The sequence below is a fragment of the Saccopteryx leptura genome, chromosome 2 (genome assembly GCF_036850995.1).
Source record: "Saccopteryx leptura isolate mSacLep1 chromosome 2, mSacLep1_pri_phased_curated, whole genome shotgun sequence".
NCBI classification, from domain to species: domain Eukaryota; kingdom Metazoa; phylum Chordata; class Mammalia; order Chiroptera; family Emballonuridae; genus Saccopteryx; species Saccopteryx leptura.
Genome location: NC_089504.1, coordinates 226801 through 246018, shown reverse-complemented (window position 1 = coordinate 246018; position 19218 = coordinate 226801). Strand labels below are relative to the sequence as shown.

General features: G+C 52.3%; 1 protein-coding gene across 4 annotated transcripts in view; it reads left to right on the top strand.

Annotated features, from left to right (window-relative positions):
- The window catches only part of CACNA1B (calcium voltage-gated channel subunit alpha1 B), a 171399-nt gene that overhangs the window by 26655 nt on the left and 125526 nt on the right, over positions 1-19218 (top strand). For all 4 annotated transcript variants that reach the window (XM_066366550.1, XM_066366548.1, XM_066366549.1 and 1 more), the window contains exons 4-8: positions 2536-2627; positions 3958-4110; positions 6330-6520; positions 14857-14960; positions 18499-18614. In XM_066366550.1, coding sequence (XP_066222647.1) covers positions 2536-2627; positions 3958-4110; positions 6330-6520; positions 14857-14960; positions 18499-18614 — 656 coding nt within the window. The remainder of the gene's footprint in view (positions 1-2535; positions 2628-3957; positions 4111-6329; positions 6521-14856; positions 14961-18498; positions 18615-19218) is intronic.

Here is a 19218-nt window from a genome sequence, read left to right as displayed (position 1 = left end):
CTTGCTCGAGCCAGCGACCTTGGGTCCAAGCTGGTGAGCTTTGCTAAAACCAGATGAACCCTCACTCAAGCTGGCGACCTTGGGGTCTCGAACCTGGGTCCTCGGCATCCCAGTCTGACGTTCTATCCACTGCGCTACTGCCTGGTCAGGCTCAAATATTTCCTTAAATGATTTATTTACTGATTTTAGAGAGAGAAAGAGAAGAAGGCAAAGGGAGAGAGAGAGAGAGAGAGAGAAACGCTGATCTGTTGTTCCACTTATTTATGCATTCATTGGTTGATTTTTGTTTGTGCCCTGACCAGGCATTGAACCTGCAACCTTGGTATATCAGGAGAGTGTTCTAACCAACTGAGCTAACTAGCCAGGACTCAAATCTTTAATTCTGAAAATTTCTTACTTGTTATCTCTTCAACTGTTGCTTCTTCACCATTTACTCTATTTCCTGGAACTCACATTTGACCTGTGTTAGATGCATGATTTCACATCTATATTGCTTAACTTTTCTCTCATTATTTTTCTGTCCTTCTGATGTCTGTGTGTGAATTCCTTAGTATTATTTTCTAAGCCATTAACACTATCAAACCTTGTTCCAGCCTAGAGTATGATTCATTATTGGTATTATTTCAAATACTATTTGTTTATTGCCAAGACTTCTAGCTACTTTTTAATATATCTAGCCCTGACCACTTAGTTCAGTCCATTAGAGCATCTTCCTGAAATGACAAAGTTGTGGGTTAGATCCCCAGTTAGGGCACACATGGAAAGCACGACTAAATGGAATAAAGTAATGCTTCCCTTTTCCCTCCCTTCCTTTCTCTGTCTCTCTAAAAATTAAAAAAAAAAAAAAAAGCCTGGGCTGGATAGCTTGGTTGATTGGAGTGTTGTCTGGAGTTGCAGAGATTGCCAGTTCAATCCCTGGTCAGGGCACATACAGGAACAGCTTGATGTTCCTGTCTGTCTCTCCTTCCCTACCTCTCTCTAAAAATAAAATAAAATTTACCTGTTTCTGCCTGTTTTGTTTCATGATTTGCTGATTTTGTCTGAACAAACTTAATCTTTCAATAGTTAAATTCAGTAGTTGAATATCTCTCTTAGTATTGGACTCCCTCATACCCCGCGGAATTTGTTTTGAATGGATTTTCCTGTTGCCCATCTTCTCTTTTCTCCAGCGAGTGTTTATCTTATTTTTGACCCGAATTTCCCCCTCAAATTTTATTCCTCACTGCAGTGTACTTAGGGGGTACAAAGTCTTCATCAAGATTCCAGGGTGTATTTTAAATAGTGATTTGGATGTGGAATGTAAGAGAGAAAAGAATCAGGGATGAAGCTCTGGTTTCGGCTTAAATAACAGTTGACTAGTCACTTAGAGGCAGGTATTGGGAAGGAGAAGGACTTGGGAAGAATCAAAAGCTCTCTAGTCACCAGGATGTGACAACTCTGAACTTTTCTAAAAAGGACATTTTTGATACTTACATTAAAGTCTAAAACAGAGCTCCTTTGATGTGTAATAGTTGGTATGGTTTTCTTGAAATCCAAGTGGAAATGATTAAAATGCAGTTGGACATCTGAGCCCACAATGCTGGATTTCAGTTAAAGGTGTCAGTTTGGGAGAAATAATCATACAGTCGTATTCAGAGCTATGGGGCGGATCCCGTATGGAGTGAGCCCTGGAGCGTCCACATTTTGAGTCTGGTAGAGGAGGTAAAACTGGCAAAGTAAGACCTAGAAGTGGCTCCTGGGTTGCTGAGAAAAATGAGAGAATTGACCAAAGGACGAGAGAAGAAACCATGTACAGAAGGAGACTCAAGTATTGGAATTGGGAAGAAGAAAGCTTGTCACAGCGTTTTCAGTGGAAAGGTGGGGGTGAGAGCTGAGATGGACAGAGCTGAAAAGATGGAAGGAAAGGCGGTGGAGAGAACAAGGGTCGACCTTGGCAATGAGTTTTAGGGTGAAAGGAACAGAGAAGTGTGCTGTGGGCAGAGGTGGATATGAGATCTTCTCTTTGGTTTTTAAGTTGGAACGTGTTCTTATGTGAACAGAACTGATCAGGATGTTTTTTCTGAGTCCTCTGATCCCTGTAGTCCACCTTCCCCGGCTTGTCCCCATGTTATTCCATGATGAGGTGAAGAAGGGCCATATATTCAGGAGCCCCTCAAGCTCCATTTCCCTCCTGCTCCTACTGGTCACCACCTCTCATGAGGCAGCTAGGACTGCAGTTGGTGTTGGTTTGGGGACATGATTCAGACTTGGACTCAATTGGAGGGCAGACTTAAGGCCAGGCCAGGCGCCAGAGAGCAAGTGTCCTCTTAGAGGTGATGTCTGTGAACTTCAGCAGTGGTCATGATGGTAAAGCTGTCACTCACATTACTGGGGAGGACCCACACTCCATGCCAGCCCTGTACTCGAGACAGCAGGGGACACAGCACAAAGGTGCCACTGTCCCTGGGAGAAAGTACACAGCTGCTGGGAAGGGTGTGTTGTCTTTTCAACTCAGTGCGGAAGCCCTCACTTCCTCTTTCTGTTTGTTCCTGCCAGGATCCTTGCCACGGCTGGCACCGACTTTGACCTGCGGACACTGCGGGCGGTGCGGGTGCTGAGGCCCCTCAAGCTGGTGTCTGGAATTCCGAGTGAGTTTGGCAAAATCAATGAGGTTCACGGCTGCCTGGAACACTGGCCTCTTCCCACCCCCACGGCCATGGCCACAGTCATCATCCTCAGTGGGCCTATAAGCGTGCTGCTCTTGTCCCCTGGCAACCAGGTGAAGAGGGCAGAGCTGACGTTTCCAGGTCTCCCTTTTCCACCAGAGCCCAGAGGGTGACTCAGCTTCCCTAGATGGAAGCTTTGCTGAATTCCTGGTTTCCCACTTTTCCTGGGATAAAAGGGCAGAGCCAAGGCGGACTGAGGGGGTGAGGATAGGGTGCCTACAGAAGAACTCCAAGGCTGCCCAGGACCACCTGTCTGGGAATGGGGACCAGGTGAAGACATGCTCCTGGGCTGGGCAGGAAGATGGCATGTGGGGGGGCTCCCCAGGCATGTGAGCGGTTTGGTCCCGTCCCTCCTCTACAATGGGGGTTCCCTCAGGGCCTGGGGCAGGGACCTAGGGCCGTGTCCTCTGAGACGATGCAAGGAAGTCCACTGCTTACTTAGCTCCCCATTCAGCCTTGAGACCTGGTCAGGGCAAGGCTTAGGCTTGGATCCGACAGCTGGCCAGGCTGGAAGCAGGGGTCGTGGGTGCAGTGCCCTCTGCCTCCTTGCTCTAGCCTGGCACACTCCCGCTCTGCGGTCAGGAGCAAAGCCCTCCTGGGGAGCAGGTCCCTTGCTTCATGTGCCCTATGGAGCTGGGTCTGTCAGGAGCTCATGCACTTCCTCCCAGGGTCGCCTTCTCTCCTTCCCAGCCTTCCTTCCTCTTGGACCCCAAATTTCCTCCCAGGATTCCTTGTTCTTAGCTCTTAGCATTCCCAGCCCTTCCTTCCCAGCATTCCCTGCTCTTTCCTCTCAGTTCCCAGCATTCCCTGCTCTTAGTTCCCAGCATTCCCTGCTCTTCCCTCTCAGGAGCCTCTGCTCTTAGCTTCCAGAATCTTCTGCCGTTCTCTCTCAGGATTTGCGCATCTTCCGTGGGAGGATTTTGTGCTGTTACTGCACCTCGTGCTCCCCAGAGCCCGCGGTGCGCACTCTGATGCCCCTGCCCCCGCTCCTCCCTCGCTCGGGGACACCGCTGGCCTCCCCTCAGACCCGAGGCCGTGTCCCCTCCATGAGGGTGCACACCGCTGCCCCGGTCAGGTTCTGCTCTGCCCGCCTTCCCCGGGGTGCCAGGGCCACCTGCTCTGCCCCTGCGCTGAGGGCGCCCAGCTTGTCCTTTGTCCCCAAATGCCCGCTGCTCAGCCCCACCCCAGCCCCCACGCTCCCTGACGGGCGCCGCCCTGACCCGCTTGACCCGCTCGACCGCTCTGGCCCCAGGTCTGCAGGTGGTGCTCAAGTCCATCATGAAGGCCATGGTTCCGCTGCTGCAGATCGGCCTGCTCCTCTTCTTCGCCATCCTCATGTTCGCCATCATCGGCCTCGAGTTCTACATGGGCAAGTTCCACAAGGCCTGCTTCCCCAACAGCACAGGTGAGGCCCGGCCAGCCCGTGCGGGCGGCAGGGGCGCAGCGAGGGACGGCCCGGGGAGGCCGAGGCGGTGCGGTGCGCACGAGGGAGTGCCGCGTGGGCTCGTCCACGTGGGGCAACAGGAAGAGGCTGTGGCAGGAGCTGCAGAAGCGGGCAAGGAGGAACCCCACGTGGCCTTTTGATAGCTGGGGAGAAAAGTTTTCCTGAAAGTTAAGCCATTACAGGTTTTTATTTTTAAAAAGATTTTACTTATTGATTTTAGAGAGAGGAGAGATAGAGAAGGGGGGAGAGGAGCAGGAAACATCAACTGGTAGTTGCTTCCCATATGTGCCTTAACTGTGGGTCTCGAACCTGCAACCTAAGCATTCCAGGTCTGCTGTGCCACCATAGACAGTCAAGAATTTTAAAAGTCTGTGATCTATCTGGCTCTGGCCATTGGCTCAGTGGTAGAGTGTCTGCTGGCCTGTAGATGTTCTGAGGCCAAGGCACACAGGAGAAGTGCTCATCTGCTTCTCCACCCTTCCCCCTCTTGCTTCTCCCCCACATCACCCCTCCCCCACAGCTATGGCTCAGTTGGAGTGAGTTGTCCCCAGGCACTGAGGGGGGCTCCATGGCCTCTGCCTCAGGTGCTAAGAAGAGCTCTGTTGCTCAGCAACAGAGCAACAGCCCCAGATGGGCAGAGCATCTGCCCCCTAGTGGGCTTGCCGGGTAGATCCTGGTTGGGGTGCGTGTGGGAGTCTATTATTGCTTCCCCTTTTTTCACTGAATTAAAAAAAATCTCTCTGTGATCAAACTAGAAATAAAAGGGAAATGCTTAAACTCTAAATTTCTTATGAATATCATACTTTGTGTAAGTTTTGAGAGCTTTTCTTTCAAAGGCATGAAGAAAACAGGCACCATAGTCACTTCTAGTCGTGAGTGCTGATCATTGTGGCCAGGAGATGAGAAAGAGGAAATAAAGTCTGTCTAGAACTCGAGGATGGGAAATAAAATTGTTATCATTCAGGAGAATGCACTGTGGAAATAGATGACTTTCTCTTCTTTTTTGCCTGTGTTTATTAAGGTTTTTGGAGGAAGAAGAATAAATCTGTGTGGTCAGTTGTGCCTTCTCAATCTGGGAGGGTTGCTTTCATCCTAGAATTACTTGAAAGTTCTTCTGTGTTGATAGGAGGAATTTCTGTGGGTTGAAAAGTGTTTTTTTAATTTTTCTGAAGTGAGAAGCGGGGAGGCAGAGAGACAGACTCCCACATGTGCCCGCCTGGGATCCACCCGGCATGCCCATCAGGGGGCAATAATCTGCCCATCCAGAGCGTTGCTTTGTTGCAACCAGTCATTCTAGTGCCTGAGGCAGAGGCCATGGAGCCATCCTCAGCGCTGGGGTCAACTTTGCTCCAATGGAGCCTTGGCTGCGGGAGGGGAAGAGAGAGACAGAGAGGAAGGAGAGGGGGAGGGGTGGAGAAGCAGATGGGTGCTTCTCCTGTGTGCCCTGGCCAGGAATCGAACCCAGGACTTTCACATGCCAGGCCGATGTTCTGCTGAGCAAACTGGCCAGGGTGAAAAAAAAATTTTATTTTTTTTGTATCTTTTCCTGAGGTTTTGGGAGTGAAGGGGATTAGCAAGTGCTGCTTGCATCCTGTCCCAGATGTTAGCACTGGTTTTTTGGTGTTTACTCCATGTTCCTCTGTGTGGTTCCTGGCTGCCAGCCAGGCTTCTGCTAGGAGCTCCTCTCCTCTGTGGGGCCAGGGCAGTGCACCCCCCAGCCATCCACTGGGCACAGGATAGGTGGGCTCTGGGTCTCCTGCCTGACGAGCCAGGGGACTGCAGTGGCCGAATCCAGCTTGGTGTTGGCTCTGCAGCAACAGGCAGGTGTGTGTGTTGGGAGAACTGTGTGGGAGTTTGGCTGTGAGGGAGAGGAGTCAACATGGCGAAGGTAGGAAGACCTAAGGGTGAGGAGTTTGCTGTTCTGTTTTAAGATGAATGAGTCCTGAGCATGTTCAGCAGCGATTGGTGTTTCCTGTAGAGCGAGAGGGTGGGTCTGAACTCAGGGGCAGGCTGCAGATAGGAGGGCATAGCTGGGTAACGACATGCTGGGAAGTTGAGGGGCGGCGGGTTTCCCAGGTGCCCGATCCCTGCTTTCCTGTGATGGGGTCTCCAGGCTGGGACAGGTTGGAGAACTTGATGCTAATGAGCTTAGGGTCTGAGCTTAGTTTTTCTTTACACAGATGCAGAGCCAGTGGGCGACTTTCCCTGTGGCAAGGAGGCCCCTGCCCGGCTATGCGAGGGTGATACTGAGTGCCGGGAGTACTGGCCAGGACCCAACTTCGGCATCACCAACTTTGACAACATCCTGTTTGCTATTTTGACAGTGTTTCAGTGCATCACCATGGAGGGCTGGACTGACATCCTGTACAACGTGAGTTGAGTTTCAGCCAGAGTTCTGGGCCCATTAGATGGCGCTTCTGGCTGGAGAGTCTCTGCCTAGCCCCAGGTTCCTTCTTTCAGACAGCTCCACCCAGGGGTCCACTGTGATTAGTCTCAGCTGGAAATCTTAACCTGGACCCTGCAGTCTCCCGACAGCTTCTCAGAGGAAAGTGCATGAGGCCGGAGGTGGTTAGAAAAGAGCTCCAGAGCTGGTTCCCCTCTGCAATGGCAGGGGCAGCCCCAGACGCTCTCAGTCACGGGGAGGTGTTTCGTCTCTGAGAGAATCATGTCCACGCAGCAAGATGAGGTTGAGGCAGAAGAAGTAGAGCCAGTGGGTAGTTTGCTGTTCAGGACTGGCTGAGTGTCTCTGCTGGGGTCTCTGGGTGAAGAAAGGGGCAGCAGGGCTGCCTGGGGAAGACTGAGGAGTCGGGTAGGGTTTGCAGCTGCACTGAGCCAGGGCTTAGGGGCACTTCTGTAGTCATGCAGTCATGCCTGGGTGAGCTAGTGTCTTTTCTAATGCCTGTGAGCTTGTTTCCTCTTTGACCTTCTCACTCTTGCTAGGACGGCAGCCACGCTCAGCAGTGTTGGGCAGTCTGGGTTTGGTGCCCATGACAGAAACCATATAACTCTTGGAGGGGCCTGGGAATAACTCATGTCACCCCCCTTTTCCTCTACCTGAGGTCCTTTCAGTTCGGAGTAGATGGCCCCCCCCCATCTTCTGCCCCTGGGAACCACCAGGGCATGAGAACAATTAAATTAGTGCCTCGGGGCTTTGGGAGATGGAGAGGGAAGGTGCGGGGCAACAGGGTGGATTGCTAGGTTTTGCGTGGCTAGAAGGTGTATTCTGCTTGGATACTGTGGGAGCAGGGTGACCGTGAGCACAAGGTACTTCACTTGGAATTCTCCCCTGTGCATTAAGCTGGGGCTTGAGCTGCAAGCCCTGGAACCCTGTGCCCCCAGCCTGGCAAGCTGGGTGCTGGTGGCATGAGGGTAGATGGGAGAAGAGAGACAGACTGGGACTCCCTTCTCTGTGCCTCCTCCATGGGCTTGTGGGGACCCAGGGAGTCTCGGGGCTGGGCATCCAGCAGGTGCTTCATAAATGCTCGTGAATAGGCAGATGGCAGATGAGGAATGAGGAGAGCTGGTCCAAGGTCTGTTGAACTAGATGCCTTTGTGGAGTGGGAGTCGTGTCTGAGGGCAGCTCTGTTTGATCGAAGGACAAAGGCAGGGATGAAGAGTTTGGCTGTTCTCTCCCCACAGCTGATCAAGGAACAATTTCCACAAAGACAGACCCTAAATATAGCTCTGAGCTGGCCACGTTCCTGCCAACTTCACCCAGTTGAGGCACTGCAGGGCAGGTCTGCACTTCCCAGTACTCACTGGGGCTTGGTCAGAGACCAGAGGACTGACGGTGGGTCTGTGTCCCTGGGGGTGGGTGGGTGGGCAGAAACCAGACCGTGGGCAAGGAGGTGTAGTCAAGAGAGGGCCACAGAGGCTTCATCTAACACATACTTCCATGGGACCCATGGGTGCTGGGCACTCCCCGAGATGCTGTGTGTTGGGTGGTGAGCAGGAGGCGTTCAATAAATAGGGTTCAGTAAGGGCCAGTGACATGGGGATGAGAGCAGAGAGTGGCACTTTGGAGGGCGTGGTGATCTAAAAGCCAGAGACATGCAGTTGCTATAGGATGGGGGCTTGGAAGTGTGGCAGGACACAAGGGTGCAGGGGCAGTAATGTGCTGTGAGGCTGGCACCCAGAGCAGGTGGCATTGGCCTCAGCAAGGGATAAAAGGATCGGTTGTTGGAAATGGACAGGATGTGTGAAGAGGGTTCTCTAGAGGGATAGCCTGCTCTTCACCTCCAACCCAGTGGGAGGACTTCTGGTTCCCACAGATACGTGCTCTTTGAGCTGGACAGCACACTCCATATTGGGAGCAGGGAGTCTGTCATGGACCAGGGCACACTGGGCAGCCAGGAGGCCTTTAAATTCTAATTAGGGGGATGGTGGGGTCTCAACAGAGAATATCTGCTCAGAAGGGATTCCTGAAACCTGGCAGGGGCAGGGGTTGGGGTGGGGTTGGGCTTGCTGGCATTTTGAAGAGTAAGTGAGGTTAGTAGCAAATTCTCATGGGGCCCAGAGAGACAAGTTATCTCATGGCAGTGGCATGAAGGAAAAATTGCCTGTCCCCCTTCTCGCATTGGGGTCACAGCCCTCCAGCCAGCTGAGGGAGGAAGACGGACGCTGGACCTGGGGGCACAGAAGGGCTACACATCCCTTCCGACCTCTGATGGTAGCCAGCTGTGGCTGGCCTCTTCCTGTGAAGTATGTTCTTAACAGCTGGGGTGCACACAGTTACTGACTCAAAGCTCTTCTTTTCTTGAAGTGATTGCTGAATTTTCTGTTACTCGGAACTTCTCCAGATTTTCTTTCAGGGCCATGACTCTGTTCATAGGGTCAATGGGAGATAGACAGCATTGGTTTATGATTACATACATGTGGTTCTGACATGTTCATTGTACTAGTTACGTAACGACCTGTAAGGAGTGTGTGGTATGTAGGGGTATAGGCTGTGTCTTTTGAAGTTAGCGCAGGATGGACTTGCCCGTTGCCTGGGTGTGGGACCAAGAGAAAAAGGAAAACCAGTGATGTGACCTGAGTCCCCGGGGAAGGGGGCACCTTTCTGTGAGGAGGGGGGAGTTGGGGGCGAGGTGTCTGTTCAGTTTTGTTTCCACAGAGAGTGGTGGCAGAACCAGTGTTCTACCTTGGCCTGCTTTGACCATTTTGTCCACACGGGGATGTTGAGTATACAGATGGGTAGATGAAAGGAGACGGCAGGTCTGAGGGTGCACATGTGAAGTCAGGAGTGGTGTTTAAAATTATGGGGGAAGGTGAGATTGCCTTGGTAACGAGTGTAGATGGAGAAGTGGACACCCTGCACCGAGCCATCTCTGAGCCTTTGGCTGGCTGGGGGTGTGCAGCATTCAGAAGGAGCCGCCAGGCGCCCCAGGTGGGCCTGGGTGAGGGTAGAAATAACTCTGGAGCTTCAAGTGCATGATGATTCAGGTCAGATGTCATGAGAAGTCAAGGAAGATATTGGTGAACTTGACCAGAGCAGGGTGGGCATAATACCCTGGAATATGTAGGTTAAGGGGGTACAGGGTGAGGATGGTATGTAGAGTCAACTCTGATGTTTGGATTTTCTCTAGAATCTGGAACTGGGGGTGGTGGGAGGTAATGCAGGAAGATTTGGGAACTTTTTAAAATTAATCGTTTTGAGATAACAGTGGTAGGAAATAATATAGATTGCATGCATCCTTGCCCTATTTTCTTTAATGGTAACAACCTGCAAAACTAGTTATTTTACAACCAGGTAAGACACAGACTTTTCTGTCCTTGTAGGGTTCCCTCCCCAGACTCTGGTAACCACTGACTTCGTTGCTGATTCTATAGTTTTGCCATTAAAGAATGTCTTACCTAACTGTTGGTGGCACAGTGGATAGAGCATTGACATGGGATGCTGAGATCCCAGGTTTGAAACCCCAAGGTCTCCGGCTTGAGCGCAGGCTCATCAGCTTGAGCATGGGGTCACCAGCTTGAGCGTGGGATCATTGACATGACCCCAGGGTCGCTGGCTTGAGCCTAAGGTCTCTGACTTGAGCAAGGGGTCACTGGCTTGGCTGGAGCCCCCGGTCAAGGCACATATGAGAAGCAATCAATGAACAACTAAGGTGCTGCAACTACAAGTTGATGCTTCTCTCTCCCTTCCTGTTTCTCTCCACCTCGCTAAAAGAAAGTCTTGAAAATGAAACTTTGTAACTTTTGGTCTTGGCCATTTTCATTCACATCATTCTCAGGAGACTCACCCAGATCACTGTATGATGCTGAGTAATCTTTCTGGTGAAGACAGGCCAGTTTATTTAATCAACACTCACCTGTTAGAGAACATCAGGATTGTTTCCAGTTTGGGGCTATTATGAATAAAGTTGCTCACAATTGTGTGCAGGTTTTTGTGCAAACTAAGTTTTTATTCCTTTGTGGTAAATACCCAAGAGTGCAATTTCTGGATTCTATAGTAGTCACGTTTTAAGAAACTAAAGCTTTTCCAGAGGGCTATGTTCTTTTGTATTTCCACCTGCCGTGTGTGAACAATCTGGTTTTTCTAGTTTGTCACTCTTCTTACCTGAGCTGTTCTGGTGAGTGTGCAGCAATGCAGCACTGTGATTTTAATTCCCAATGGCTCATGATGTGAATGAAGCTCTCGTCATACTCATTTGCCATTTGTATGTCTTCGTCAGTAAAATAGCTCTTCCTATCTTCTGCTCATGGTCTCTTCTGGGTGTTCTTTCATTGCAGAGTTTTTATGTTTTCTAGGCACTACTTCACTACTTGATCACTGAAATGGTATTTCATTCTGGCTTTGCCTGGCAGTTTCCTAATGATGCTGATGTTGAATACCGTGGGTGTGTTCATCACAAAATTTGTCTTTTTTGCAGAAAAGTATATTCTGATCCTTGCCCATTTACACACTGGTAAGATTTAGTTATATATTATAGGTCTAGAGACCCTTATCAGATATATGACTTGCAAATTTTCTCACATTCTGTGAATTGTCTTTTTAGTTTTTTGATTGTGTCACTTGAGGTGCAAAAAGATTTTTTTTTTGTATTTTTCCAAAGCTGGAAACGGGGAGGCAGTCAGACAGACTCCCGCATGCGCCCGACCAGGATCCACCCGACATGCCCACCAGGGGGCGATGCTCTGTTGCGACCAGAGCCATTCTAGCGCCTGAGGCAGAGGCCATGGAGCCATCCTCAGTGCCCGGGCCAACTTTGCTCCAATGGAGCCTTGGCTGCAGGAGGGGTGAGAGAGACAGAGAGGAAGGAGGGGAGGAGGGGTGGAGAAGCAGATGGGTGCCTCTCCTGTGTGCCCTGGCTGGGAATTGAACCCGGGACTCCTGCATGCCAGGCCGACGCTCTACCACTGAGCCAACCAGCCAGAGCCAAAAGATTTTTATTTTGATGAATTTTTTTTCTTTTTACCACTTGTCTTTTGTTGTTATAGCTAAGAATCCATTATCTAATCCAGAGTCATGAAGATTTACTCCTGTTTTCTTTTAAGAGTGTTCTAGTTTTTGCTCTTATACTGAGATCTTTGATCCACTTTGTGTTAATTTTTATATATGGAGTGATGGTCCAGCTTCACGCTTTTGCATGTGGGAGTCCAGTTATCCCAGCACCACTGGTTGAAAAAAACTGTTCTTTCCCTATTGGATTGTGTTGGCACCCTTGGTAAAAAAGCAATTGCTCATAAGTGTAAGGGTTTACTTCTAGATCATCAATTCTGTTCCATTGATCAATATTTTTCTTTTTGGAAAAAGCTTTAAAGTTACAATTTTACTTTCCTGAATAATAATGGGACTATGAGATTTATCTATTTTATATTGGGTGAGGTGTAGTAGTTTGTGTTTTTGAAAATTGGTCTGTTTCATCAGTGTTGTCAAACACTTGTAGCATTTGTTGTGTTCCTTCATTATCTCTCTTTATTAATTTTTTATATATAGATTTTTAGAGACAAAGGAAGGAAGACAGATTTTTTGTTCCACTTTTTTATGCATTCAGTGATTGCACTTGTCCCCTGACTGGGGATCAAAACCAGAACCTCAGCATTCAAAACGTGGGTCCTTGGCATCCCTGTCCAACACTCTATCCACTGCGCTGCATGTTTTAAAAATTCTTGTGGTTGGCCCTGGCCGGTTGGCTCAGTGGTAGAGCGTCGGCCTGGCGTGCAGAAGTCCTGGGTTCGATTCCCGGCCAGGGCACACAGGAGAAGCGCCCATCTGCTTCTCCACCCCTCCCCCTCTCCTTCCTCTCTGTCTCTCTCTTCCCCTCTCGCAGCAAGGCTCCATTGGAGCAAGGATGGCCCGGGCACTGGGGATGGCTCCTTGGCCTCTGCCCCAGGCGCTAGAGTGGCTCTGGTCGTGACAGAGCGTCGCCCCGGAGGGGCAGAGCATCGCCCCCTGGTGGGCGTGCCGGGTGGATCCCGGTCGGGCGCATGCGGGAGTCTGTCTGACTGTCTCTCCCCGTTTCCAGCTTCAGAAAAGTACAAAAAAAAAAAAATTCTTGCGGCACACTGGTTGAAAATCACTGGCTTAGAGTATTGATTTGAGACTTTCCTCTTTTGTAATGAATGTATTTAGTGCTATGAATTTGTCTCTTGGTACTGCGTTAGCTGTGTCCTGTAAATTTCATATATTGTATTTTCATTCAGTTTAACATATTTTAAATTTTCCCTTCAGATTTTCTCTTTCTGCTGGGTGGGGTTGGTAATCTGGTTCCCAATATGCCTCTAGGATGGTTCCCTAGTTGGAAGGGTTAGGTGTGCCTCTGTGTTCTCCACATGGTTTCTGTTATGTGGTGTGTGGCACCTTGTTCTTGCTGGGTGGTGGTGAAAGCCCTGGCTCTCCAGCAGGACCTCTGGCAGCACCTCAGGAGGGAGGGGGTTGTGTGTCTCGTTCGTGGCATGTGGAAGCCTAGGCTCCCTACAGAGGTGGGGTGGGATAGGAGAGGCCTTGTTACCCACTTGTTAAGGAGGAATGTCCCTTAACAAGGTTATCACCCTGGTTTAGGGGTGTGATTAAGTTGGTGGCCTCTTTATAGTCTGGGCCAAGTCAGAGTCTTGGCTCCCTACTGGGTCCTTGCTACAGGGGTGGAGGTAGCACCACAATTTTCCTGTTGTGTTTAGATATAGTACTTTAGTTACTATCTAAAGCTTTTTATCTTGCCAACTTGCCCCTTGGTGTTTGGTTAGAGACAGAACTGGCTTTTGTTGGTAAATTTTTTTCCAGGGTCTATTGGTATTTCCAGGCTGTAGGCTTCTTTAGCTACAAGTCTGAGATATATGAGGCAACAAACAAACAAACAAACAAACAAATAAAAACACAAGAAACTCACCATCCAGAGGTCCCAGTTGGTCTGCTTTCTTTTATTTTCTTCACCTTTTCAAGGTCTTTTTATATTTGTTCTCTTTGTGATGTCCAGTATATCAGTTGTACTTATTGGGAGAAGTAAGGAAGAGTATGTCCACATCTTCCCAGAAGTGGAAGTTCTACTTTTTTTTCTTTTTGTTTTTTAAGATAAAAAGGAGAGTGGCTTGGCTGCTGATGGGAGCCATGCATTAGAGACGGGGTGGTTGTAGGAGCCAAGTCTCAGAGTAGGTGAGAAGGGTGAAGCGGTCATTCCCTGTTTCCTAGGAAGGAGGCAGGTTTTGAGGGTATTCTTCAGGGAGGTTGGTGGTTTTGGTGGTTGTCATTTGGTGGTTACGTTGGAGTAGGATGTGGGCCTAGAAGAGGTGTGGCCAGGGAACACAGATGGCACTTAGAGTTGGGAGTCTGAATGTCTATTCTTGGTCACTGTCTAGAGATCAGAAGCCACAAGTTTCAGTCAGTCAAGGGGCACAGGACCCTCATGACATAGAGTCTAAGTCCTGCCCAGGCCAGCAGATGCTGGAAGATAGGAATCCCTGGGGCTGTCCTCCTGCCTCTGTCCTGCTCAGGGCCCTGACCCTTGATTTCAGCTGCCTCTGGAAAGAGAAATACAGGGCCAGGTGATTACCTGCCCATAGCATTCCTGCAGTCTCAGCTAACTCCCTGTGAAGAGAAAGGCTCTACATCCATCAGCCAAGTCGACTGGGGACCTGTGCAAATAAAACAACAACCAGAAATGAACTGGATTCAGAGGAACTCTCCCTTTTGAGGGTCGTTCTGTAAAAACCAATGGCCTGGGGAGATGCTCTTCTTTGCATTCAGTTGTTTAGACCATGCCTGAGTGTGGGCTTTTCTATTGGACCAGGCACCTGTTCAGAATGTTCTCTGGGAACTTGCGGGCCCACTGTTTAAGGAACGTGTGGCCGGGGCCCCGTCTGTGAGCTGTGGAAGTTGCTGCAGACAGAAGGTCCGTCTTGTGCCCTGGTGCCTGCAGGTCCACATAGGAGCAGCCTGGAAAGGGAGCCTGGGGAGACTGTCCAGGCACAGGCCAGCCATCAACCTGCAGGGTACCCTGGGAAGCTTTTGGCTCTCTGGGACTGCTTCATGGCTTATAAGCATTTCTGGGCAGTGGCCAGGAGTGCTGAGGGTCCTTGGTCCTTTGAGGGCCACAGCCTTAGAGAGAGCGCTGGGGGGCAAGAGAAGGCAGATCTGACCATGGGTCCTGCCCGGACCACCCTTGTCCCCCTGCATGACCCTGTGAGGTGTTTGAGGAGGGGCCAGGGACACCCCATGGCGAGGTGTGTGTGTCTTGTCTCCTACCCTTCCTCATCTCCCCTTACTTCCAGACAAACGACGCCGCTGGCAACACCTGGAACTGGCTGTACTTCATCCCTCTCATCATCATCGGCTCCTTCTTCATGCTCAACCTGGTGCTGGGTGTGCTCTCAGGGTAAGAGCTGTGAGAGCCCGTGTGCTGCCTCTGCTCTCAGGTGGGGGGATCAGACACAGGCCTGTGTGACGTGAAGGATGTCAGGCCTGGCAACATCGCTTGCCTTCCATGGCAAACCTCCCAGCACCCTGAGCACTAGCTAGCTTCTCTCTGTGCTGCCATCCTGATCTCTCCCTGGCCGTTCCCTGTCCCTGACTTTCACCCTGGCCTCTGACTCTCGGGAAGGGGCCGCTGCTGCCTCTTGCTAGGTTGATGGTGGGTCTTTGGCAAGGGTGGTAAGCAGAGAACGAATGGAGCAGCCCCGAGTCTTGGTTGCGGTGAATGCTGGGCTCTCCAACCCAATTCTGACCCCTGTCACCTCTCTGCTGAGCTCCAGGAGAGAATGGGGGAATATAAGGCTGGGAGTCCCTCCTTGAGAAAGGTGCTTCCTGAGCCCACATTGGGAGTGAGTAAGAGCACACATGTGGGCATACAGGGCCTTCCTGTCCTCCATGGGCTGAGGGCTGAGGATCCCAGGCTGGGCCTGGCCTGCCTCCCTGCCCTCAACATGGTGTTAGTCTCCATGTAAGGCTGGAGGAGAAGGCCTTTATCTCTCCTATCCTGAGGATTCCTGCTCAGGCACAGGGCTTCAGATGGGCTGGGAAGAGCCCGTGGTGGACCTAAGGGGCAGCCGTCCTACTGGCCTGGAAAGGAACAGCCACAGAGAGGACAGTAGCAGGGGCCAAGCCTACGTGCTCTGACATGTGTGCCTAGCCAGATGGTTCTCTCCTGTAAAGGGGTACGACTGTCACTGGCATGTCTTTGCAAACATCTGCACAGGGATTGTGGAAGCCCAGAGCGCTAGGGACTGACGGAGAAGTCCTTGTTTGGGGACATGCATGGTCCGAGCTGGGAGGCCTGGGTTCAGAGACGGCACAGACGGGAAGGGCATCTCAGCTAAGACCCAATGGGAGGAGACGAGGGAAGAGTTTGGCAAAGGAGGGAGGAGACCTCCAGGTACAGAGGGTGTGGCATATGCACTCGGAACTGGGATGCTCAGAACCAAGACAGAGAGTGGTGGGAGGGGGGTGGCTGGCAGCCAGGCTTGTGAGGAGTGTGGGCCCCAGGCCGAGGACAGTACACAGTAGGGAGGTGGCGGGAACACGAGTGGGTTTGTGGTGGTGGCTCTGAGCAACTCCCTCTGGAGAATGTGCGGGAGGGACAGGGGGTGGGTGGAGCCTGGGGAGAGCAGTCAGTCACAGGCCCCTCACTGAGCAGCCCCAGCCAGCTTCTGTCTTTCCAGTCCTCCCTGCTGTGAGCATCCTGGTCCCTAGGGATGGTTTTCCTAATCATCTCAGCTGAGCCCTCCTTCAGGTGCTTAGGTCCAGCCGAGGGAGCCCAGGCTTTTCTCCCTGCCCAATGGTGGGGGTCCCTAAAGCTAGTGACCAGCACACAGTGTGTGAGTCCCTCAGTGGGTACACTCCAGAGCAGCGGTGGTCAGATGCTCCCCTGATGGTCTGGACCAGGGGAAGCTGTAGCTCAGCCCTGTCTCGGCGGGAGGGAGCTGCTGGCAGGACCGAGTGAGAGCAGATTCAGCCTGTTCGTTCTCCTGCCCTGATCTCTCACCCTCCCTGCACCCCAGAGAAGCAACATTGGTGATTCCTCCAGTAAGATATGCAGCCTGAGGGAGGAAGGGCCCGGGTGGCCTCAGCGAGTTCCTGCTGGTGGCTTTCAGACTGAGTCAGCAGTATTGCCGCTGTTCCTACCCTGCCCCCAGGTCTTCCTGCCCTCAGGGACCCTGTGTTCTGTAGATTCAGGACTTCGGGGTAGGAGGTGAGGTGGTAGCTCTTTCCTCCTGATGCTGGGTTTGCCGCATCTCAGGCCCTGGTGGACTCTGGCCCTGGGCTAGGGGTCAGTCCTGGCCATGGCCAAGCTCTCCCTCTTTGTTACTGTGTGCCAGGAGTCAGGCCTGCCAGGCCCACTCCACCAAACCCAGAAGCTGCTTTTCCTGGAAGAGAAACAGCCTCTGGGCTGAGAACAAGCCTGCTATTTTGCTGTGGAGGTGTGCCTGCCAGCCCTCTGGGGACCTGGATCCTGCCCTGAGCCTGAGCTGAGACAGCTTGGCCATGCTGGGTGCATGTGTGTGTGTGTTCTTACTCTTGTGCCTGTGCGTGTGGGTAGCTTTCCTCTGGCACTAAGAGCCTAAAAGCTTGGATGGGAGGCTGGGCGCTGGGGACTGAGGAGGACAGAGCTCTTTTTTTGCTCATCGTGAGCCTCTGAGGTTTAGTTAAGAATGCTAATGGGGCCCTGGCCGGTTGGCTCAGTGGTAGAGCGTCGACCTGGTGTGCAGAAGTCCCAGGTTCGATTCCCGGCCAGGGCACACAGGAGAAGTGCCCATCTGCTTCTCCACCACTCCTCCTCTCCTTCCTCTCTGTCTCTCTCTTCCCCTCCCGCAGCCGAGGCTCCATTGGAGCAAAGATGGCCCGGGCGCTGGGGATGGCTCCTTGGCCTCTGCCCCAGGTGCTAGAGTGGCTCTGGTCGCAACAGAGCGACGCCCCGGAGGGGCAGAGCGTCGCCCCCTGGTGGGCATGCCGGGTGGATCCCGGTCGGGCGCATGTGGGAGTCTGTCTGACTGGCTCTCCCCGTTTCCAGCTTCAGGAAAAAAAAAAAAAAAAAGAACGCTAATGGACTCTGGATGTTTTCCTGCTGTCTCTGGTCTGCCCTGGTGCAGCCCCCTTTCCCCTGTTCCCGTCAACCCCTTCCCATAGCAATGGCGTTGGGTCTGAATCAGCAGAGGAAACAGTTCTCTGGGGAATCCTTGTCCAGGAGTTGTCTGTAGGATGACAAAGAACAGGGCCTGGCCCTGGCTGGTTGGCTCAGCGGTAGAGTGTCAGCCTGGCGTGCGGGGGACCCGGGTTCGATTCCCGGCCAGGGCATATAGGAGAAGCGCCCATTTGCTTCTCCACCCCCCCCTTCCTTTCTGTCTCTCTCTTCCCCTCCCGCAGCCAAGGCTCCATTGGAGCAAGGATGGCCCGGGCGCTGGGGATGGCTCCTTGGCCTCTGCCCCAAGCGCTAGAGTGGCTCTGGTCGCGGCAGAGCGACGCCCCGGAGGGGCAGAGCATCGCCCCCTGGTGGGCGTGCCAGGTGGATCCCGGTCGGGCGCATGCGGGAGTCTGTCTGACTGTCTCTCCCCGTTTCCAGCTTCAGAAAAATACAAAAAAAAAAAAAAACAAAACAAGAACAGGGCCTGGCATGTGGAGGGTAGTGCCAGGCCTGCTCTAGGCAAGGAGGTATGGACTGGTCCCTGCCTTCTGGAGCCCCCTCTGTGGGGACTGAAGTACCATCCCTGTATGCTGCAGGCCTCCGAGCGGGAGGGGTCAGCTGCGCTTTCTGTGTGCTGGGGTTTGAGGCCAGGGAGGTGGGTTACCAGGAAGGACTCCCCGGCTCCTGTCTCCTGTGCAGCCCTTCCTCGTTTTCTTGCTCGAGCGCCCCACAGCTTTGGGCCTGCGGGTGTGCTCACCCTCACCTGATTTGTGCACTTTTGGCCCCTGTGTCGCAGAGAGTTTGCCAAGGAGCGTGAGCGGGTAGAGAACCGGCGGGCTTTCCTGAAGCTGCGGAGGCAGCAGCAGATCGAGAGGGAGCTCAACGGGTACCTGGAGTGGATCTTCAAGGCCGGTGAGAGCCAGGCTGCCGCCTCACTCCTGGCCGGTGCTGTCAGCTCCCTGACCCCAGTCCTGCGGGCTGCCCTTGGGATCCTGGGCCCTGGGGGGTGGGACCAGTCCAGGGAGGTGAGCGGAGACTTCTGACAGGGTTTGCAGAAGGAATTGCTCCTCTCCCACTGCCCCAGGTGCTGACACCAGGCCGCCCTGTGGCTCTGGGGACAGGGACCTTGTTCCTGGAGCAGTGTGGCACAGCCCAGTCTAGACCTGGGTTTTGCTGGTCAGACCTAAGTGCCCTGCACTTACACTGAGCCCCTTCTGCACCCTGTCAGACCTGTAGTTCCTGGTTCCCTTCCCAAGCCCCAGGCCAGCACTGTGGGTCATTTGCCTGTGCCTCTGGTTGTTTCAAAGTGCCTCCTTGGTGATGAACCCACCTAGTGTGATGGTGCGCTTAGGGGAGGTGACTTGTAAGTGGGAACAAGCCAGGCCCTCTTCATGGGCTCTGGGCTACATAGGGGTGTCTATCTTGGTAGAAAAAGCTTAGCTGTGAGCCCACAGGTTTCTGAGAAGGCAGGTTCTTATAGGCAGGGGTGCACCTACATCAGGGTGGGGACAGGAAG